The sequence below is a fragment of the Myotis daubentonii genome, chromosome 7 (genome assembly GCF_963259705.1).
Source record: "Myotis daubentonii chromosome 7, mMyoDau2.1, whole genome shotgun sequence".
Taxonomy (NCBI): domain Eukaryota; kingdom Metazoa; phylum Chordata; class Mammalia; order Chiroptera; family Vespertilionidae; genus Myotis; species Myotis daubentonii.
The window spans coordinates 12,901,563-12,926,063 of NC_081846.1; the positions used below are offsets into that span (position 1 = coordinate 12,901,563).

At 43.0% G+C, this 24,501-nt stretch overlaps 1 protein-coding gene across 3 annotated transcripts in view; it reads left to right on the plus strand.

Annotated features, from left to right (window-relative positions):
* PARD3B (par-3 family cell polarity regulator beta) overlaps positions 1-24,501 on the plus strand; it is a 917,882-nt gene that overhangs the window by 808,187 nt on the left and 85,194 nt on the right. For all 3 annotated transcript variants that reach the window (XM_059702879.1, XM_059702877.1, XM_059702878.1), the window contains one exon: positions 9,337-9,472. In XM_059702879.1, coding sequence (XP_059558862.1) covers positions 9,337-9,472 — 136 coding nt within the window. The remainder of the gene's footprint in view (positions 1-9,336; positions 9,473-24,501) is intronic.

Consider the following 24,501-nt stretch of genomic DNA (forward strand, 5'->3'; position numbering starts at 1 on the left):
TGCTGAGAAAGACGAAAGGTCAAGACTCCGTTGCCATGGCAAAGCCAGGCACCCAGGTAAGCCAAGTCACGCTGTGGGTTGTAGCTGCCAGGTCAGCATGCCCCAGGCAGCATCAGGATGGCCCGGAGGAAAAACTGTGTTCGGGATTACAGGCTGAGCGAATGCATCACTGTGCTTTGTGGTTTCTCTTCCTCTTCTAACCCTACTTGCATCTCAATCTCTCTGCACAGGTTTTTCCCAACTTCCCCACATGATCCTGACATAGGAAGTGATTTGTTGAATTCTTAGTAATTTATACAAAAACATACTTTTCAAAGTTACATATTAGCATAGAGCACTGTTTTTTTTCTCCTATTCTGCCACCAGCTTTTTTCTTATGTGACATTAAATATTCTCTTTAAATGGCTAAGCATTGTTCCTTCACCTTCTACGAAGTAGAGGTCAGAGATAATTGACAAATGTATCCCCGGAAATAAAGGCAGAGTCTAGATGTGGACAGTTTGTTTTGTCTGTTAACAATATGCTTCTCTCTTCCTCTAAACTCATTACTCTTGATTGAGGAATTTTTAGGCAGTCATAATAAGCAAGCAAAGGGCTCTCCATTTCAATGAATTATTTAATCAACAAGATAACTTAAATCTGATAGATATTAAATGTCCATATGAGGAAAGGCATATTCTTATTATTTGGGGAAACATTTTAGCAAAAATAATTTAAAGTGATGAATAGTGATGATGAATTTGGGAAGAAATTAGAAAAAAATTCCCAGATGTGATTCATGGGTCCTCAGTTGTGGGTCCCAAAATTTCACTGGATGGAATAAGCCATGAAAAATCTTACTTGTCAATGTACCTTTCAAAAAATAAGTATAAGAAATTGGGAGCAGGAGAAGATAGGGAATTTACATAATCATAATATTTACTGAATATTTTTACACTGGATAACTTTTAGAGCTTTTCAGGACTAAAGTATCACTTGAAGAATTGTATAGAATTAGGCCCCATTAAAAGCCATTGTTTATTATTTAAGCTCCTTTAGTGTATATGGTCCACTATATAAATGCATTTTTGCTATGAAAGGCAAATCTGTAGAGTATTAATGTAAGTGCTTTTGGGCTATAGTTTCTGTAAATCTTCAAAAGCCTTTTGAATTAATGAGCCTGAATGCATTTATAAGAATCTCTAGGGACTTTTATTTGACAGGGATCTTTAGCACCAACAGAAAATAAGTAACAGTTGTGTCCATGACTGTCTGTCTTCGACGGAATAGCCTTTTCCAGAAACTAGTTTAAAGTAAAATTGGTCAAATAAGATTGCATATAGATTTTATTTTAGATTATATTTCATTCGTGTTATCGGGAGTGTTAGTGACCCAGAACACAGGTACTTTGAAAGTCTGTTCCCACTTTAAAAAAAAAACGCTTTGTTTTCTAAGGCAACAATGGTACTACTAAAATTGAAGTTTATAACAATGATAATTTTCAGGTCCTTGAATGCAAAAAAACAACAACCTGGGGAGTGTGGGGGGGGGGGGGGGACAGGAAAAGATTGGCATCCTGGCGTTCTTAAAAGGCTACAGAAATGTTTTTCTTCACCCCATATCTTTCAAGAAGCTTAGCCCATTTTAAGAAAACCTTTAAAGTCCCACCATTTATGTACAGAAAGGTTGACACCATATTTATATAATTAAACATTTAGTGATAAACTTCAAAATAACATTTTACAGAAACTTCATACAAAATTAAAGAGTCTATGCAACCCCAAACTGACAAATACTCTGTGTTCTGGTAATTGTTGGCATGTACTCATCTAATTCACATCGTTTTGTTCAGTGACTTCGTAAGGATTGCCACATCCAGGGAGGAATACTCCTGTGAAGGCTCCATTTTTTAAAAAATATATATATATTATTGATTTTTTACAGAGAAGAAGGGAGAGGGATAGAGAGTTAGAAACATCGATGAGAGAGAAACATCGATCAGCTGCCTCCTGCACACCCCCCACTGGGGAAGTGCCAGCAACCCAGGTACATGCCCTTGACCGGAATCGAACCTGGGACCCTTCAGTCCGCAGGCCAACACTCTATCCGCTGAGCCAAACCGGCTTTGGCTGAAGGCTCCATTTTACAAAGACTATTTCTTAACCACATCGCCTTTCTGGACCCCAGGCTGGTACTTGCAAATGAGGGCTGTCCTCACCAAAGGCAAACACCTCTGCAGACGCAGAGCTGCAGGTCTGAAAACAGCACGGCTCATTGGAATTAACCACGTGCCATTTAATCGCAGTGTGCACATTTTTACATACATGCCTACTAAGGCATAAACACAAAATCACCCCAAGTTAATTCACAAGCCCAACAGTGGTTCATTGTCAGTGATCAGCTCCCCCTTATTCAGTCGGGGTGAACTTTCCCGGGAGCGGCCTTGGCTGCCAGTCTGTCCTGGTCCCCATCCAGCACTTCTCTCTCTTTCATGTGGGATCTTTGTCCCATGTGGATTCTCTTTCACACCCCATTCAGTTTTATACCCATTTCCCACATAAGCCTGTTAGAGATTTAACATTAATTATCCAGAACTCTCTGTCTGCAGTTGCTCCAACATCATTCCTGAGTGAATATGGACTTCGTTACATGTCTCTCTATTGCTTTAGCTACTTTTACGTCTACTTTTATGGCACAGATCTGTGCAGATAAACGTGTATCAGAAGGTAGGGCTATAAATGTGCTCTGCTAAGTTCCCTCCGCCTGGACGTGCCTGTGATCTGCTGCTAGAAATGCCTGCTGCGTTTTAGTGCCTTTCTGGCGAGGCAACATGATATGGTAGAAGTGACCCAGGGTTTGCAGTCACCCAACCCCTGGCCCACCGCTCAGCAATCGTGCTGCTCAACTTCTCTGAGCCTCGTGTACTCACCTGTGCAATGTCAGTAACAGCGTCGTCCTCACAAATTTGATGGAGAGTTAAGTGAGATGAAGTATGTAAAGCATAAGTATTAAACTTGGGGAGTTACAGGAGCTTAATAAATATTGCTTTCCCTTTTCCAGCCTGCAGCAGTAATGGGAGGAGACTATGGCAAGCCCAAATGAACACTCGTCTTAAAGTGAACTTCAATTGAGTTCATTATGAACTGGGAAGAACGAGATTAGATTTTGAAGGAGCAGATGATGCCTCACTGTGATACTCATTGCATGTGGGCACATTACTCTAGGTGGCTACGAAGAAAAAGATATGGCTAGTGAACTTCATTACAGCTCTAAACTCTGTCCAGCTCTCAAGTGCTATAAGAAGAGCCTATGTAACTGCATGCCTGTCTTTTATTAAAATACTAGAGGCCCGGTGCATGGATTCGTGCACTGGTGGGTCCCTAGGCCTGGCCTGTGTCCTCTCGCAACCTGGGAACCCTTGGGGAATGTCGGACTGCCAGTTTCAGCCCAATCCCCACAAGCCAGACTGAGGGAACTCACCAGTGCACAAATCCGTATACTGGGCCTCTAGTATGCATATAAGATATTTGGTTAATCCCTTCCTGCCCTCCCCCCTCCCCCCTTCCCTCTGAGATTCATCAGTCTGTTCCATGTTTCCATGTCTGAGAGTTGAGCATCTGCCCCCTAGTGGTCAGAGCGCATCATAGCTACCGGTTGAACAGTTGAATGGTCGCTTAGGCTTTTAAATATAGATATTTTTATTGATTTCAGAGAGGAAAGGAGAGAGAGAGATAGAAACATCAGTAATGAAAGAGAATCACTGATCGGTTGCCTCCTGCATGCCCCACCTGGGGATCGAGCCTGCAACCTGGGCATGTGCCCTGACTGGGAATCCAACCATAACCTCCTGTTTCATTGGTCAAAACTCAGCCACTGAGCCACACCAGCCTGGCTACATGTCTGCCTTTAAAGATACTGGTGTAGCCAGTATAATTTACAAGAAATCACTACAATATAAATCTGTTTTGTTACACGGTTTAAATTCATTTTACATAAAATTTCAGCACATTGAAAGTATAGGAGTGGCCTGATCACCTACATATAAATACAGCTATAATACGAGCCTTTCTTTTTTATAAAATGGCTAACTTTATCCAGTGAACAATTAATACAGAAAGGCAAATTTTCCATCTAGCAATGTGGAGATGGGGTTATTGATGCTTTGCCCGATGTTATATGGTTGCAAGAATATTTGAGTTCCATCATAATCTGATATCACTTCTGAAGCTATTAGGTAAAATATTTCCTAGAATCACTACTGCTAAGTCCCATAAAGCCAGAAAAATAAATAGATAACATGTAAACAAGGAAGGAAAGTAGGAGTCCTCAGAAAGTAAGTTCTCAAGGCTAGGGTTAACTTTCATTGTGGGCTAGTATGTGGCTTGTGGACCCAGTCTCTAAGATATCCTATCTAATAAAAGACAAAAAGGGTAATTAACCGTACCTATGCTACACTTCCCATTGGCTAATCAGTGAGATATGCAAATTAACTGCCAACAAAGATGGCGGCCGGCAGCCACACCTCTGAAGCGAGCAGGAGGTTTGCATGCTCCAGTGATGGAGGAAGCCAAGGTTCCCTGCCTGCCGCGGCCTGGCTCTGAGCTCTGAAAGCAACAAAGTTTCAATTATAGAAGCTAAACAAACCCCAGATACCAGCTTTCAGCCAGCCGCGGCCTCAGAGCTGGGAGCGCCAGTGAAGGCAACAGAGTTTCAATTATAGAAGGTAAATAAATTCCAGAATAAAAAAAAAAAAGAAAGAAAGAAAAAGAGGAGAGACTGGGAGCTTCCATCTCCGGGAGGCTTGGCCAGCCTGAAAACGGCCCTCAACCCCTCACCCAGACTGGCCAGGCATCCCAGTGGGGACCCCCGCCCTGAAGGGGGTGTGGCCAGCCTGAAAACAGCCATCATCCCCTCATCCAGGCTGGACAGGCACCCCACTGGGGACCCCCACCCTGAAGGGGGTGTGACCAGCTGCAGACAGCCATCAGCCCCTCACCCAGGCTGGACAGGCACCCAAGTGGGACCCCCACCCTGATCTGGGACACCCTTCAGGGCAAACCAGCTGGCCCCCGCCCATGCACCAGGCCTCTATCCTATATAGTAAAATGGTAATATGCAAACTGACCCTAACAGCAGAAAGACTGGGAATGACTGGTCACTATGACACACACTGACCACCAGGGGGCAGACGCTCAATGCAGGAGCTGCCCTCTGGTGGTCAGTGCGCTCCCACATGGGGGAGCTCTGCTCAGCCACAAGCCAGGTTGCCAGCTGCCAGTATAGCGGTTGTGGTGGGAGCCTCTCCCACCTCCTCAGCAATGCTAAGGATGTCTGACTGCAGCTTAGGTCTGCTCCCCGCTGGCAAGTGGACATCCCCCAAGGGCTGCTGGGCTGCCAGAGGGATGTCTCATTGCCAGCTTAGGCCCAATCCCCCGGGGAGCAGGCCTAAGCCAACAGGTGGACATCCCCCAAGGGGTCCCAGACTGTGAGAGGGCACAGGCCGGGCTGAGGGACCTCCCCCTCCCCCCCGCCGAGTGCACAAATTTTTGTGCACTGGGCCTCTAGTCTATAATAATAAAAGCATAATATGCTCATTAGACCAGATGTCCTCTGGTTGACCTTCCGGACAAAGCCGGGGCTACAGGGGAAGCATGATTCCTGGGCACCTGTTGGTGGCCAGAGAGAAGCCTGGGTCCCAGTTGCCAGAGGGAAGCTGGTGCCGGCAGCCAGGGGAAGGAAGGCCTACTCTTACACGAATTTTGCGCATTGGGCCACTAGTAGATAAGATAAAGGAAAAGACCCAGGTTGGAGATAGTGCACATTGGTGGGAAGACTAGTTTTTGAAGTCATACAGACTTTAGTCATCATCTATTAGCCATGATTCCTCATCTCTGTGGAGCAGAACAATAAAACCTACCTTTTTCCCAGCTGGCATGGCTCAGTGGTTGAGCATCAACCTATGAACCAGGAGGTCATGGTTTGATTCACAGTTGCAGGCTCAATCCCCAGTGTGGGGCATTCAGGAGACAGCCAATCAATGATTTTTTCCCATCACTGGTGTTTCTCTCTCTCTCTCCCTCTCCCTTTCTCTCTGAAATCAATAAAATATATATGTATATATATTTTTTAAAAAAACAAAAACCTACCTTTCCATTTTATTTGATATATTGAGCTATTTACAGCACCTGTTAAACAAGAATTGGAAATAAACTCAAGTGCCAGCTCTTGCAGATTGGTAGTGGCTTTCTGAAGTTCTCAGAAGGATCCTAAGATCATGTCTAGGGTCACTGGGAAAGAATGCTGTAATTGATTAGTGATGTCTGCTCTGGGCAAAAAATGGAGTAAATAAAAGTCTGTAACAATATATTTACTATGTAAGTTTCTATCAATTATAACTATTATGATTATTGTTGCTATTATGACATGGAATTTTTATATTTATTTTCACATTTCTGCATTCTCAACACAAAATGGAATCAATTAACTGCTTTGGTAACAGTAGCTGTGTATATCACTTTTATTGATGTGATGGTGAGCTTTTGTATATTGTCTGCAAAGAAGAGCTAAAAAATGAAGCCAAAATTTGCTGTTCCTAATTTTATTATATAAAACACCTACTTGAAAAAAATATGATACAGGTACTAACAGTAGAATGGGGGTTGGAGAGGAAAAGAAAAAGAAGAGACAATGTTGAGATGTAGTTCCAGGTTATGACAGATATGTACGGTGTCCATGTCTTCTTTAAAATACCCACAGGAGGGAGAAGGGACAGCTTGTCTTGCACTGAGATGGTCCATGACTTTCTAGTGGTTTTTTTTTTCCTATTTTTTTCTCTGAGGCCAGATTTCTTTTCTGAGTAAATAGTCATGTTCCTGTCAACCATAAGAGATTTTCTGAATCCTAAACAGCTGATTTTGTATTCTTGCCCCAATCCCTCTCTTTGAGAACTAAAATCTGATTGAACCCATATTTTAAAATTTATGTATTTATAGATATATAGAATAGTTTACAGTCTGAGTATGTTTTCTTTCTCCACCACAAATGTAGGAAAGTGGTGGGTTTTGTGTTTTTTAAAATGATGCCTTAATCAGTTTCTTTTTTTTTTTTTATTACCGATGACCTCTTTCTGCTTGAATTCAGTGCTTCAGTTTCTCTGGGTAAACTGATTATGTATGTGAGTTTGCACTGTGTTGACTAAACTTATCTGGTGAGTTTGACTGCAGCTCATGCTTTCACGTAATCAGCAGACGCTGCACATTGGATATGGGTATCATAGCTCCTCATACGCAGGAGTGAGGCAAGCTGTTCCAGAGAGCTTTCTGTAGTTTGGAAAAGCATATCAGGCCTTCCAACTTTTTTTTAAGTGCTCAAGAAAAACTTCTATTTAAAAAAAGAAAAGAAAAGCATGGTATAGAAACAGAATTATTTGAGAGTTTTGAAATACATATTGAAAAAATATAAAGGTATGTAATCTATAAAGGTTTGTCTTTTCTTAACCAAAGGCATCAGCTACCGAGTGTATAGGGTACATAGAAAGCCTAGCACCAGATACTAACTTTGTAGAGAGGTTGGAAGATATCAACACGTGGTCCTGCTTTTAATTAACTTACAATCTAGTTTGGGAAGAATATTTTTCCTCCAAAAGATGTTTAATCATCATTTTCTTGTTATAGTTTACAAGTATAATTTTTAGGTGTTTTAACAAAATAGTAGGTGACCTCTTTCTATTGCTTTCAGAGATCTTATTTTATATCTTAGTTAAACTTAAAACTCAGCTGTAATACTGGGGGATGTTTTGGGCATATAAAGCTCTTCACAATGGGGCCCCTACTTACCTTTCTCAGTCACACCTGTCTCTCTTTTCTTTTCTTTTTTTAAAAAACACAAGTGCTCAAGAAAAACTTCTCTTTTCTGCTCCACCCATATGCTCTGTATACTGAAGCAGTGATTCTTACAGACTCATGAAATAGGAGTGTCATTATGGTTGTTGTTACAAATTGAGTTAAAATACTAACTTTTGCAAGGAATATGCTTTTGTCACTAAAGTAAATTCAAAATATCCCAGATCACCAACACACGCACTTTCATTCTACTGTGCTTCCTCAATAAAAGAAGAAAGAGAGCATGTACCACCTGATATGTGCATGAGGCAGGACAAATGAAGCTGAGACCGCTGCTTGCCCCAAATAACTTACTTGCGTTCCCCAAAGCAAGATGCTTTCTCATTTCTGTCCTTTACACTGCCCTTTCCTCTGTCCAGAATTTCCTCATCTTCCCCAGCTGTTGAGTACCTTCACGATTCAGCCAAGGTGTCACCTCCTCTATGGAGCCTTCCGTGGTCTTCCTCTGTGGCCCTGCTCTCACCTTGTCTAAGTTGAAGCAGTCTGTTTCCTCACTGTGCAGACTCTGTTATAGCACCTGTCACAGTGGGTTGCAGTCTTTATCGCTATCAGTCCTCTAACTCCCAGACTGTGTGCTTTTTGCAGACAAGGACTGTGAATTGTCCATTTTTACTTTCCCAGATCTTAACTTAAGGTCTGACACAATAGGGCTCTCTGTTATACCTCAGATGAACCAAAGAAGTTGAACAACTGTGAGTTCTGCCTATCATCCCTTTCTTGTTTCCTAGCCCTGAATTGTATCTCATGGTGTTGGTTCTATTGAAATGAGGGAGACAAATACTAGCTAAAATGGAGCCACTGGCTGACAAGTTTGGGGTTGAGTGGATGGGTCACTGAAGAATCTTTAATTCCTGAGAGGAAGAAGTGGTAAAGTAGAGAGAGAACCTTGGACTAGTAAATAAGTGGACACGTTCTACTATCACCCGCATTCTCTTTTTCTTTTTTACTTTTTGGCATGGGTTACACATTGACATGTACATGTACCTCACCCGCCCACACTCTAAAAATGCATGAGTCTCATTGAATTGAACACTGGCACATGACAACTCTGTGTCACATCCAATCTTCAGGTCAAGCAACTGGTCTCAAATAGGCAATAATTACTTGAGAAAATGAGATACCCACATGAAAATGTAATCAAATTTTGTGGGTGTGACTATAAGAAAAATGTGATGGCTCTTTTAATTGCTCTACAGGTCAGGACCTTTTCTTACCTTCTCACTCAGAAGGCACTTACTAAGCTCAAGTCAGATGTTCTGACCCTTGAAGCTAAAGGTATGCATGTCAGGACTGGTTTTTGTTCATTGTTATTACTGATTTCACAGTTTTCCTAGCATAGTTGCCTGACATTATTGAATCTTCCAAATGCAGATGTCAGCTCCTTTAACAAGAAGATCAAAAAGTGAGTTTCCAGGGTGACGTGCACTGTGTGACCGTGTTTGTTTGTGTTCTGTAGTGGCTATCCCATGAGTGGAGGTGCTGATCGCATCCAGAAGTTGCGGAAGGAGTATTATCAGGCTCGGAGGGAAGGTTTCACATTATATGAGGACGACGAAGGAAGAGCAAGGCCATCTGACTATGACCTTCACTGGGTAAGCCCATGCCTAACTCCAATTATTGAAATTACTAGTATCTTTAACTGAGATAGTTTAGAGCAGAAGAACTCGGCCAAGGATGATCTAAATATATCGTTATATTTGGGTTACCCCAACCACAGCCATTCCATTCCTATTAGTCCACCAGACCCTCTCCCACAGTTGCTCACATAAATCAAACCACACTCATGCACAGTAGTTCATTTTAATTGCTCTCATATTTACTCCCTGTTGGACTTGTATACCAACTTGGAGGGGAGCAGATGTTTGCTGTTTTAAAGAGGACAAGGAATCTTTGTCATCATCCACTGCACTCTAATCTTTGCCCTCCATCTTGGGTCTCAGACATCTGGGCAAGCATTAATGGAACATGCAACATAAGTCATTAAGCCTTTTCAAAATCGGTATTAGAGTACATTTCAGAAGGGTTGTCTTCAGAGATATCAATTGTTTGTACATCACACCTGAACAATTCAGATTTTGCTGATCTTACCGGACTCCAAGATCATTTTATTTTGAGGCAAGGGCAGTTTTTGTATTAGAAAATTCTCTTTACCAACCCTTCAGCATTTGGGAACAGAAAAGAATATTTTGACCTCTAGAGAGGTAGACTTTGTGTTTGTTTTTTTCAGGGTAGTGATTCATTCTCCTATCATTTTCCTATCATTGGCAAAGCTGTACTTACAAAATACATTTGACTCTTGAGCATCCACAAAAATGCCCAAGAGGAGGGTGCTTAGAGTTTGATTAAAAGTTGAAACCTCCTTACCCTAAGGGCTACTCCAGATCAATAAAAGATTGGAGCGGCCTGAGCATCGGTGGAAGTCCTTCGGGACTTGCCCGCCTGGTCCCCCAATATTGCAAAATTAAAAAAAAAAATGCATGTTGCCCTGGCCAGTGCGACTCAGTTGGTTGGGCATCATCCAGTGCACCGAACGGTTGCCGGTTCGATTCCCAATCAGGGCACATGCCCAGGTTGGGGGCTCAATCCCCGGCATGGGCATGCAGGAGGCAGCCGCTCGATGTTTCACTCTCACATTGACGTTTTTCTCTCTCTTGCTCTCTCCCTCTCCCTTCCTCTCTCTCTAAAAATCTAATTTTTTAAAAAGTACATGTCACATACTTAAAATAGTGCCAGAGACTGGGTTTTGGTGTTCAATAAACATTAGCACTCATTGCTGCCATCATCACTGGAGCAGAGCTTGTGTGGTCATAGTGACAGCCTCTTCGTGAGTCAGCTCTCTCTCACCCTCTTTGATGACCACTGCCTGCTGCTACAGTTCTTAGTGCCTTCTTGAGAACCACATAAGAAACTCACTTATTCCTAGTGGCGACTAAAGACACCAGCTCTTTTGAAGGACAAATCTGTTTTTGAAAAGTTTTCTGATGTTCACACTCCTATTTATGCTCACAAGGTCAGGGTTGGAAAGAGCAGAGCCCGGTGACTGAGCTGATTGCCTCTGGTGTTCACTTCAGTGCTATGGCTTCCTGTGTGCAGCCCTCAGAACGCTCCCACTGCTGTTTAAGAGCCTGTCTGAGCATTCAGCACTGTTGTGCAGAGCATATAAAACTCCCAGCACCAGTAGGTTCTTCCATGGGCGATAGACTTTAAAAACACTCATCAGAATGGCATAGTAAGGATTGGCAGCCTTCTACCGAATGGCTCCCACCTCTTCCAGAGATAGGCATCTTGCGGCTGTAGGTCAAAACAAACAGCTATTTATTGGCTTGATTACAGACCTTTGAATTAAACAGAATGACATTAGCAGTGATGAGGCAACTGGTCACTGATATTCTCAGTAGCAGAAGAAAACAATTCTCCAGAATAACAATGGAGAGAACCATTCACTATTTCTAACTTAATTGAGGTCAACTTACTGACTTTGATGAGAAGTTCTGCTCCCTCAATCAAACAAACAAGCAATGAAATAAAGGGAAGTAGTTTCCCCCAAACCAAAAGGGAACACCATGCCCAATGCATTGAAAAGTCCTCCATCTCAAAACCACTATGAGCAACAGAACACAAGTAATTATAGAGTAAGCAGTCCTGCTTTTTTTTAGCTGATTTTATTTTATTTCTTCATTAGAAGCTGAAGGGATAAAAATACTTAACCTGCATGAGACATAAAGTGTTCTCTGTCCTTCACCAGACCTGAGTTAGATATCTACACACTTGGGTCCTTCCTACTTTACTGATTCTATTTTTAAGCCAAGTAAATGTGTAAATAGAAACACAAGCTAGTGAGTAAAGAAGTATCTCTATTTTAATTTGTGTTTCCCATGCTCAGATGTGTTGAGTGTTTCCAAAAGTGCCTGATTTTATGCTTCCCAGACAATTGGGAACAAGGGCTTCCCAAAGGGATGCTTGGTAAATGCTGTGTCATAAAACACGAGAGCTCTTTGTCATTGCCTGAGATACTCCAAACCAGGGATTAGCATCTCAGCGTCCTTTCCTGTTCTCTCTCCAAGCCAACGAAAAACACTAGTATCTTTTGTCCAGCATAGGCCTGAGAAATCGCACTGTTGTCTTGCTACTTTTGGAGAGATCTAGGAAAGCAAGTTTAGAAAGTTAACATTTCATTCCTATTAGTCCACCAGACCCAACAAGGCAGCTTTTATGAATGAGACTGTGGCTCCTGAACCATGCTGGTCTTTAGCATCACTTGTTAAAATCTGATCCACAGTCTGCTCAGGGGAGGAGTGGGGCCCAAGAGAGGGCCCTAGGTGCTTCTCCGGGTTGACCTCAAGATTTCTGACCCACAATTCTAAAATTACAGCATTAATTCCAGTCGATTCAGTAAGTACCAAGTTAGTTCGGCTTCTCTAACAAAATCCTCCCATGGACTTGTCATCAAAAAACACTTTCATTGGCTCAGAACCCCCCAAGTCCTATTGAGAGGCCTAACAAATATTCCCAGTCACATGAACTGTGGAGAAGGAAATTAGGAAGATAAGTTACCTAATAACTACATTGAAATTAGTTTTAAAATAGGCCTGAAAGAATGTGAGTATGCTCACAAAAGTCTTTAAACCAAAATGATGAAAGCAATCACTTGATTAAGACCTATGATTATTTTTTAAAAGAAAATATATTTTTGTCTATGAGACTAACAGCCTTTCTTTGGCTGTCCTGGGACTTTCTGGATCTTTCCTGACCATCTTCTTGGTCGTTCTCTCCATGATCACACCTGCCCACTGGCCCAAAGCTGAAGACTTCTCCCACTGTTCTCTCAGATTCTCCCCTGCTCTGGCATCCTTCTACTTTCCTCCTTTTTTATCTGTGTCTCCCACTCAATTTTAACAAATATGTGCTCAGACTTAGTGTAGGCCAAGTGCTGGCAACAGGAATATAATACTACTTCTGCCTTGGAGAAGCTCACAATCCAGTCATGAATACAGCCATCTAAGCCCAAACAGGACACGGATAATAATCTAGGTGAGGAATGCACTGATAGAGAGGTACTAGCTTCCACATGAGCTTGGAGAAAGAGCAGTGCAGTCTGTTGGGGCAGGGTTGCAGTGCGGGAAGGCTCTAGAGACCATCTGAGAGTGGCCTCAGCAGACATACTTTGTTATTTTTCTCTCAAATTCAGTGTGGTGTGTTTTTCCCCCACAAAGGAACTCCTGATTTATTCCCTTTATTTGTGTTAAAATCAGTGAATACACACAGATTGCAAGATTTGTAAATATGGACAGGAGACCTTAAAAATCTTTTCAGCCAGTCTGTTGTGGAGCTGTTTTCCCATGTAGGCTCTGAAAAGCTGTAAAGAGCAAATTGGGAGCATTTCAATGGCTGCAAGTGAAAAGGCCTGGTGAGTTTGTATAGGTCCAATTAAGTAAGCAAGATATACTGGCTGTGAAGTGTTAAAATTTGCCAAAAGAAAACATAATACCTGTTATCTGCTGGTATTTTATTTTCCTGAAAACTTGTTAGGACTGTCACAGTCCTCTGGCAGTAAACTGCTGTGTTTTATTTTTTTGTGATGTTTCTTTTTTATTAGCAGATAAAGATTATCTGCTTATTTAATAGCAACATGAATATCCTGTACGTAATTTCAGAAATGAGATGGCTCTAGAGTTTTCTAAAAATATTAGTACCTTTATTACTGTCTTTTTTAAAGAGCTGCATGGAATATATCATACCTCCTCCCAGCTTTTTTTCTTTTTAACTCTGACTAAATTAGAAGAATGTTTATCTAAAGAAGGGGTTTGTAGCTACATGGATGGGAAGGAGGTATGCTACTTTCCACTGTCTTAAAAGACATGGTGATTTATCTTTCTGGCAAAGGGGGTTGATTCAGGAAGGTGGTGGTTGGGTGAGTAAATGAACACATTCTGAAAGATTTGTTCACCTTGTTATGAAGATGGCCTAGGAACATGCTTGACAGCTGTCTGGAAGCTGAAAGAAGCATCCGGTGAATTCTGTAGCCGGAAGAAAGGGAGAACAGGATGCTGAGGTCATGCTAACCATCTTGAGAAAGGGATCTAGGATGGAATGTGTACTAGCCACACAATGATCAAAACCATCAGAACTTTGTTTTCTAAAAATGAGAAATAAGAGAAATGCGCTCCTGCTGTCAGTGGGCCAACACAAGCATTAAGAAGGCCTTTCCCTTTAGGTATTTTCCTGTTTATCATCAGAAAGAACACATCTATTTGTCGCCTAGATAAAAAGAAAAAGAAGTATTGTCTCCTGGTCTGGGGGCTTTGAGCTATCCCAGGAACCCACCTGGCTTCACTGAGTTGTTCATGAGCAGTTACCAGGTCTTTGGCTACTTATTTAGATAGGCAAGTGAAAGTTTGATTCACCCCAGAGCTGGGAATTTGCTCCAGAAGAAGGCAGTAGAATTTTTTGAAAGGACTCAAAGTGAGTCTCAGTCTTTGGGTAGAATTGCTCTATCTATATCCCCTTGGATTATTTTTTATGACAGGATCATATTCTATACTAGTGCCCCAGTGCACGGATTCGTGCACATTGAAAGGAAATTAATTAGAAGGTGGCCAGCAGGGCGGGACTGGGCAAGATGGGTCGGCATGCCCTGGAGCCAACCTCCCGAGGTCCCTCCCCGGCCAGCCACACTTGGGACAGCACCATGGCTCAAAGGGTGTCTGCAGAGTGAGTGGGGTCCCTCTGGCAGGTGGGGTCCCTTGGCCTAGCCTGCAGAGATCGGGCAGAAACCAGCTCTCCGACATCCCCCAAGGGATCCTGGATTGCAAGAGGGCGGTTCTCGGGTGATGCACCCCAGAATCGGGCTCCCTCCTCTCTGGTCCTGGGGTGTGTCACCAGAGAACCGCCGCTGCCAAGTCACTGCAGCTCAGCAGCTCCTGTGTTGAGCATCTGCCTCCTGGTGGTCATTGTGCATCATACCTACTGGCTGGTCAGATGGTCAGACAGTTGCTTAGCCATAGATAGATAGATAGATAGATAGATATATCAAATTCATGTTAGACACCTAAAACTAATGGATTGCTATGTGTAAATTAAATCTCCATTAAAAATACCATTTTATTATTAAACTCTTTAAAATATGGAATGAAGTAAAGAATTAGAGTCATCAAATGTATGCATCCAGAAACTGCTGCAGCTTGGCTCCCGCCTTGAAATAACCACCCCCTACTCTGTGGATGAGCCCTCTCGAGCTCCATAAACAGTTCCTCCCAGTGTGGCCCTCCATCAGTAGATTACTGCTGCCCCTGATTTCCTCAAATAGCTGAACTGAGGAGCGGAAGAGGTTCCGAGACAGGGGGGAAAACACACCACTGTGTCCATAAACTAGGTGGGTTTTGAGGTTTGATGGAGCTTGGTGTTGGTAAAATATTCAGTGCCACTTAGAGAGTTGGGACTTATCTAGATTACAGGAAATACTGAACATTTGAGGTAAGAAGAGGACAAAAATAAATTGAAGACTTGTTGTTTGGTTGGTCATTTTAGTTCATTTATATTCCAATGTGGATTTCATAGGAACATGTTGATGTATTAGCTATATGGGAGAAGATCATGTGAGCAAAATTCTAGCTTTCAAACAGCGTAAATCATTTTGAAGGGAAGCAACATGTTTATAGGCAATCCCCAGCATAGACATAAACTGTGCTTCAGAAACCCATTTAGAAATTGCCAATTTGGAACTGGGAATGGTTTCCCAAAGGAAAAAAATTATTGATTGTAGGGTCCCAGACCAGCTTACAAAAGCCCCTTAAAATCCAATAACCTTGTGCTAATCATAGTACATAGCCGAGGAGCAGGGAGACAGCTGAGCCCAGAGGAGGAGAAGGAAATGCTCTTTTTATTTCTTTCCTTGATAACACTTTTAAAATATTCTCTAGCCTCTTCCTATCTACCAGTCCTTAGGAGTGTCTCGCCAGGTGTCCTGACCCTTAAACACCCCTATCTCCCCATCCTGGCACACCTCTTAAGCCCCCCACTTCCCGCAAAGTGCTCGGGAGTCCAACATTACTTCTGTGCTCCATCCTCCACCACAGTCACCCTTCTCTCTGACCCATAAAGACTCCCTTAACACTCCCTGAGAGACTTCTCTGTTTAAAGAAGGCACTTGATTAACCTGATTTAGTGCCAAATTGGGCACTTCGGGCAAGTCTATGAGAAGGGAGAAGGAGAGGAGCTAATGGAGTCTCCCCCTGGAACAGTCCCCTTGTGAAACAGAGGAAAGGCCCGTGGCCGTTAGGTCATATTCCAGATGTCTTGTTGCCATTCCACAGCCTGAAGTTCCTCCAGCGCCTCTCTGTTACACACACAGCCCAGGTCCCCAGACCTCCCAGTCTGACGGGCTGGCCAGCGATCTGATCCCATTAGCAGCACTGATTTCTCCTGCAAACGGGTCCTCACACTCCTCAAGGAAGCCTGTTGTTTCTAAGTCTGTCCTCTGTGGCCCGTGGCCAGTACAACTACCATGGTCCAGGACGCCTCAGTCAGTGCTGTCTGAAACTCTGCCCTGAGGTAGCTACTCTGAACCTCTCCTGGCTTCCCATCGGCCTTTCTAAGCCCACAGCTGGCCTGAACTTGACCTATGATAATATGGCAGGTATGGGAAACGCAATGTGTGAGCACGGACCCTGAGGCCGAACTGCCCGCATTCACATCCAGGCCACACCGCATGCGAACTGGAACGTTGGGCGATTCATTTGACCTCTTAGTCTCCTTTCACATTTGTACAATAGCATTGTGACAATTAAGTGATTACTACATGGAAAGCACTTCGAATAGTGTCTGGCATGTAGCATGTGTTCAGTAAACGTGAGGAGTGTAAGTAGTACTCACACTGAGGTGTTTAGGAATAGTACGTTCCATCAGCCAGCACACCATTCTATCTTAGTCATCATCGGAGCTTAATTACAATGTCCTGGGACATGGTACAACACATGAAGTGTTTGGGAGGCCTTCCAGGCCGGCTCACTCTGGTGACCACTGAGGTGGCCACAGTTCCTCGGGTAGTGACTGGCAGGCTGGTTGTCAGGCCCTTTTGACAAAGTTCCTTGGTCAAAAGGTCAGTTTCTAGTTCCCTCTCTCCCGCACATAACTTTTCCTTCAGAAGGGCACGCCTTTCATCCCTGACGCTGGGGACACACTAATCTTTTTCATGATCTTATGCTAAAATCAAAGACCAGAGACCAGAAGAAAGTTAGAAACTTCTCCTTTCAGCTCTGCAAAAACCCTAAAGCAAAGAAATCCCAGGGTCTAGTTAAGGTCTTAAAATGAGAGGGAAATGCAAAGAAAATATTTGTAAATTATTTACTCAATAAATTATACTACAACCAGATGCACAGTGAAACTATTTACTCAGTGCTGCTGTCAATACCCTATCGAAATTAATCCAGACAACAATCCCAGGAGGGGGTTGGAGCTGTAATCCTATGTACAGATAAGAAAACTGAGTCTCTAGGACTTTGCACTGTCCTTACACAGTTGTTAAGCTGGTTTTCTCATCGGTGCTGACTCCTGGTGGAAATGGACAGGAAGGAGGACGCTGTGGCAGCAAGGTTCCAGACTTTCTTTTACATGAGAAGGTTGAGGGGGAATCTCTGAGTATTCATTTGCAAACACCATAGAAACTGTTTTCTACCTCTGCCGAACTCCTCTTTAATTATCCCTCTTTGTTTTTTAACCTAATAGTATTGAACCAAAACCAGATTTTGGTATCATTTCATCAGTTCTCTGTAAAAGCCTAAATGAAATCATTCTTTTTATGCTCTAATCAAATAAGTTAGCCTATCCCTGGCTGAAACCCAAACCGAAATACCAAAAGGCAGAAAGCAGAGGTTCAGAACCACATTATTTTTCCGTAATATGTCAAAAGACGCTGTGCTGTACTTACATTGGAGTAAGAAGAGAACCCTTTCTGCTTCTAATGAGCAATTACTGCCAGCTCAGGATGTCGAGTTTAGAATCGGTTAACTTCCCCCAAACCACAGCCGTTTGTGTTGGATCATGAAACCCCAAAGCTACCACTTCTACAATAATCACATTCTTTTCTTCAGCTGCAATGGGAGAAATGACCATTTTATGAAACATAGGAAAAACCATAGCCGAGACTCCTATGAATTCCAGATTCCCTAAACTGTTCCCAACGCTGTTTAAAATCAGTTGGCTATGTTTTACTTTTGCGGAGCTCAAAAGTCCTGAAATCAACTTTGGGCACTAAATTTTTTAAATGAGAATGTTTACAGTAGAAGATATGAAAATGCACTTACCTGGCATTTATAACATACGCGCCACCAAACCATGAGGACAATTAAAACTCTACGCGAGCCCAGCCAATGTGGCTGAGTGGCTGAGCATCCACCTAAGAACCAGGAGGTCATGGTTCAATTCCAGGCCAGGGCACATGCCAGGATTGCAGGCTCGATCCCCAGAAGGGGGCCTGCAGGAGGCAGCCAATCAATGATTCTCATCATTGGTGTTTCTATCTCTCTTTCCTTCTCACTTCCTCTCCGAAATCAATAAAAATAAAAAAATAAAATAACTCTATGTGAGCCATATTTGTGTTCCAATTCCCTAGCTCAGAACAAACTTCCACAGCCCTCCGAGCTACAGCCAATCAGGTCACCACAAGTGCCATCTTGTTCTTTCAGTTGAAGGAAATGTTTGACTCAGTCATTCTGAAATCTACCATCTATTGTGTCTTGTTAACTAGTAACTAGCCTGGTGTTATGATGGAAAAAGAAAACACACAGGAAGCTCTCCTCTGAAACAGGAAGAATACTCGAATCAAAGAAAACAGTAAGGCAGCGGTTCTCAACCTGTGGGTCACGACCCCTTTGGCGGTCGAACGACCCTTTCACAGGGGTCACCTAAGACCATCCTGCATATCAGATATTTACATTACGATTCATAACAGTAGCAACATTACAGTTATGAAGTAGCAACAAACATAATTTTATGGTTGGGCCACAACATGAGGAACTGTATTTAAAGGGCCAGAAGGTTGAGAACCACTGCTCTGAGGTAATCATCCTCACTATGGCGGGCCTGGCATTGCCATTCTCCACAAGAAGAATCACCATGTTTGAATATAATTGTAATGACACATACTAGAGTCTGTGACTGTACGGCCCTCCTATGAATCTCATTAATTTCTCTGTGTTTTGTTCTGAACCTTGAAATCACAGTGCTAATTTCCAGAACGTTTATGAGAAAGTGCAAAAGGTAATGCCACTAATTGCAGCTCTGCTGACAGGAAAAGTTTCCATTTATTCAAGTAAATGATCTAAGAAGAAAGGGTATAACATGGTTATTATAAACAATTGAGAAATTGTTTCTCTTCTGTTTTCAAGATAAGACTTGCAAAAAGGAATGGAGTTCTCTGGCTTTATCATTATGAAGCTTCCTTCAAATGATTTAGCTCGTTCTATGTCATCTTTCATGCAGCCTATTCTCAGACACAGCTCCATTCCCTAGATGGCCAAGCCAATCAGCACGTGAGGGAAATAGATGGTCCACAATCATTCATTCGTTTGTTGGTTTATTCAGTCGCTGAAAACTTGACAATTTATACATGAGTGTTCATCAACAACTGCATCAACACCAACAAGAAGGAAAACCTCATTGTGGGGTGTGTGTGTGTGTGTGTGTGTGTGTGTGTGTGTGTGTGTGTGAAGATATTAATTCCTTTAGAGAAACAGTAAGAAATGCTGTATGAGAATGACATTCCCTGTCACAATCTGGTGTCTTTTCTCTAACAAACCTTTCGGCTCACTCTATGATAATGGGTACCGCCAAACCCTGTGGAGATACTTCAATTTTTCAGTTTTATTTTTATAGCATCACAATTGTCAAGAGTCCCAGATTGTTTGGGAATAGCAAGTCTAGCTTAATTATAGTTTTCATATATGTCAGCTACCTTTCCTTCCTAGGGACCGGGTTTCCTGTTTTCCGTGCAGTTCCCTCTCTGGTCATTTCCCGGGTTTAAATGGCCAGGCAGCCCTTCAGCAGCGGCGTGCTCTGTGTGTATGTGGTTTTACAGGAATCAGAGACTCACATTCCAGGAGAGGGGATCATGGTCTCCCAATTAATGTGAGTGATGGCAGGAAGAAATCTGTTAACATTGTACTTACATTGGTGATTAGGAAAAAATGCTATGGGACTTATGAGTTTGTGGTTTCCGTGTGGTTCTAGAGCTATTTTACAATTTGAGAAAGTGGATAAGATTCTTCTTTCTCTATATAAGAGATGTATATATGTAAGTTTTTTAAAATATAATCCTTAAATACATGATGAAGGGGGAATTAAAAAATGGCAAACAAATAGGGAAAAAACTGACACTTTGTTTCAAGCATTCAGTATTTCCACTTCATTAATTCATTATCAGAAGTTTGAATACCTTCCCAATTAGAAGCTCTTACAACTTTCCTAACTTTCTTGAGGATTTTTATCTCTTTAGTAAGAAGAAGACCTGTTAATGTCCTATCATCAATTAAGAAGAAGAATAAACCCATTTTCATTTATGTAGTGTCACTTTGGCCCCAGGATTGAAGAACAAAATTTCAAAGCATATGTTCTATTCATTTATTAATTAATTCCTTAAACCTTGCATGGTGGCAACTTTGTACCAGGAAGTTATTTGACTCTGAGAATTCAAAAGTGAATAAGGAGTTCATATCTGGTGGGACAGGCAGACAGGAAACATGATTTAAAATGTAATGAGATATTTAGAAATAATTGTACAGAAAAAAATGATAAGCGAATACTTAGGAAAGAGAGACTAGCCAAGAATTAATGAGCAAGGTTTGCTTTCATCCCTGTAAAGTTTCCCCCGTGGGCTCAGCCTTTCCTTCTGTCTGCATGTAGGGCAGCTGCTACTCCAATTGCCCTTTGTCATTTTTAAGCAAATAGAAGGTGACTTCTCACATATGTTTTGTGATGACACTTTTCTTTAGGCTCAAGCTCTCATTTTGAGGCTATGAACATTTATGCATCACGTCTGTCCCAGTTACTGACTGAGATCTGCCCTAGAGGTTACTTTTTCTATCTGTGTGTCACAACGTATTAGATGGTCAGAAAAGCAATTAGTTTGTCACAATGGACATGTTTAAAGATTTAGAATAGGATAGAATAGAATAGAATAGAATAGAATAGAATAGAATAGAATAGAATAGAATAGAATAGAATAGAATAACAAGTAGTAAATATGAGCATTAGGTGGTAAAGTTTTTGTTTCATACCCCATGCATGCACACACACACCCACACACACACACACACACACACACACACACACACGTGATGTATATGTGAACTACATTTCTTCCTGTGGGTTCAGATTTTAAAAGGTTGAAGGAAGAACTAGACTTTAAGTTCCGTATCTGATTGATACACCTTTTCATTTATAAGAACTCACATGGCATTTGTTTCTGGCAGCTCCAAACTTTTATGAATGAACATTGTTGAATACATCTGATCTGCAACACATAATGACTGGCACAGAGTGCGCTTTTCTTGATTATATCCATGTATCAGTAGAGATCTACCTATCTCTACTAATAAAAGCATAATATGCTAATTAGACCAAACGACCTTCCAGACATCATTCTGGATGTCCTTCTGGACAAAACCATGATGGTGGAGGCAGAGGCAGTTAGGGGTGATCAGGCAGGCACTGGAGCAGTTAGGGAGTGATCAGGCCAGCAGGGGAGCAGTTAGGGGGCAGTCAGGCCAGCAGGGGAGCAGTTAGGGGGTGATCAGGCTGGCAGGGGAGCCATTAGGAGCAATAAGGCAGGCAGGCTGAGGGGTTAGGGATGATCAGGCAGGCAGGCAGGAGAGCGGTTAGGAGCCAGCAGTCCCGGATTGTGAGAGGGATGTCCGACTGCCGGTTTAGGCCCGATCCCGAGGGGTACTGGATTGGAGAGGGTGCAGGCCAGGCTCTGAGACACCCCCCCTACACCCCGCACAAATTTTGTGCACCGGGCCTCTAGTATATCTATAATAATAGAAGTGTAATATGTTAATTAGACCACTTGTCCTTCTGAACGAAGCCAGGGCTGCGAGGGAAGCACGGGTCCTGGGTGCCTGCTGGCAGCCGGAGGGAAGCCCTGGTTTTGGGTGCCAGAGGAAAGCTGCTGCCAGCAGCTGGGGGAAGGAAGGCCTACTCTTGCAAAGAAATTTTGTGCATCAGGCCTCTAGTTGACATATAAAGATAGATACATATACAACTCGCACATATTTTAATAAATTTTAGCTTAGCAGGCAGTGGTTTATGTATCCATTAAATAAACAGATTAAAAGAGGTTACAATTATATAGCCAGCAGTGTTTTAAAGATCAGGCAGATATAGTTGACATACACTGGCTTTTCTTGTTTTCCTGAAATTACTATTTTTTCTCTTTATAGTTAACATTTTTTTATAAATGTAATACATGGTCACTATAAAAAATTTTAGGTAATTGGCAAATATATTAAAACAAAAATTTAAATCATCTATTATCTGACCACACAAGAAATGAACACTATTTATGTTTTGAAATATTTTCTCTTCTATAAACATATGCACATACATGCATGTCACATATAGTAATTAAATTGGGATCCTACTGAATATGCTGTTACTTAAGCTACTTTTTCTACTTTCTATTTTATTGTGAGCATTTCTCATGCCACAAAATAATTTTGAAAATATGAATTTAATGCACAGTATTTTCTAGAAATGATATTTAATAATTGATTAATCACTTTATCATTGTTAGATGCTCAAGTTATTTTCATCATTTTTATCATAAGTAATGATGTAATAATTAGCATTATAAATAAATCTTTGCACTCTTATGTTATTACTTCATCATCAAAATCAATATACTATTTAATATAAGGATATGAAAAAACTAAATTAATATAAATTATCCAACTAGCTTTGAGTAAAGATAAGTTTATACTTATGATAAGCATATTCATTAATACATTCAACTAATATTAATGGTCTGTTTAATACAGGTTTCTTATCAGCCCTATTAAAACTGAATGTTTTTATGTTTCTTAGTTTTTCCTAAATTGATAGCAAATACAAATTATTATATACTAGAGGTCCGGTGCACAAAAATTTGTGCACTCGGGGGGGAGGGGAGGGTCCCTCAGGCTGGCCTGTGCCCTCTCGCAGTCTGGGACCCCTCAGGAGATAACGACCTGCTGGCTTAGGCCTGCTCCCGGGTGGCAGAGGGCAGGCCCAATCCCTAGGTGCAGCCCCTGCTCGGGCTCAGAGCAGGGCCCATTGGGGAGGTGGGGCGCCGCCCCGTCATGCACAGAGCAGGGCGGATTGGGGAGGTTGCGGCGCCACCCCCTGTCATGCACAGAGCAGGGCCAATCAGGGGGTTGGGGCACTGCTCCCTGTCACTCACAGAGCAGGGCCCATCAGGGGGGTTGGGGCTTTGTACCCTGTCACACACAGAGCAGGGTCGATCAGGGGGTTGGGGAGCTCTCCCCTGTCACTCACAGAGTAGGGCCAATAGGGGAGTTGGCGCACTGACCCCTGTCACACACAGAGCAGAGCGGATCAGGGGGTTGGGGCGCCGCCACTCTCACACTCAGGGCAGGGCCGATGGGGAGGTTATGGCTCTACCCCGTCACACACAGAGCAGGGCCTGTGGGGTGAGGGGGTTGGGGCGCAGCACCCTGTCACACACACAGGCACAGGGTGATCAGGGGTTTGGGGAGCTCCCCCCATCAGGCACAGAGCAGGGCTGATCAGGGGGTTGGGGCGCCTTCACCTGTCACGAGCAGAGCATGGCGGATAGGGAGGTTGTGGCCCCGCCCCCTGTCACACACAGAGCCGCAGGGCGATCAGGGGTTTGGGGAGCTCCCCCCATCAGGCACAGAGCAGGGCTGATCAGGGGGTTGGGGCGCCTTCACCTGTCACGAGCAGAGCATGGCGGATAGGGAGGTTGTGGCCCCGCCCCCTGTCATACACAGAGCCCCAGGGCGATCAAGGGGTTTGGGCGCTGCCCCCTGTCACAATGATCCCGGTGCCGGGAGGCCTCTCGGCTCTGCTGATCCCGGTGCTGGGAGGCATATTACCCTTTTACTATATAGAATAGAGGCCTGGTGCATGGGTGGGTGCCAGCTCGTTTGCCCTGAAGGGTGTCCTGGATCAGGGTGGGGGTCCCCACTGGGGTGCCTGGCCAGCCTGGGCGAGGGGATGATGGCTGTTTACAGCTGGTCACACACCCTTCAGGGTGGGGGTCCCCACTGGGGTGCCTGGCCAGTCTGGGTGAGGGGCTGAGGGCTGTTTTCAGGCTGGGACTGAAGCTCCCAACTGCTTCTTTTTTTCTTTTTTTTTTTTTTATTCTGGGCCAGCTTTAGCTCTGAGGCTCCAGCTCTTAGGCCTCCGCTCCTGAAAGCAGGTATCTGGTTTGTTTCGGTTCTATAATCGAAACTCTGTATCAACTCCAGCTCTGAGATCCCAGCCAGCTGAAAGCTGGTTTCTGGGGTTTTGTTTAGCATCTATATTTGTTACAAAGTTTGAAACTGCAGGCTTAGAGGCTGGCAAGGCAGGCAGGGAACGTTGCTGTCCTCCGTCACTGAAGCAA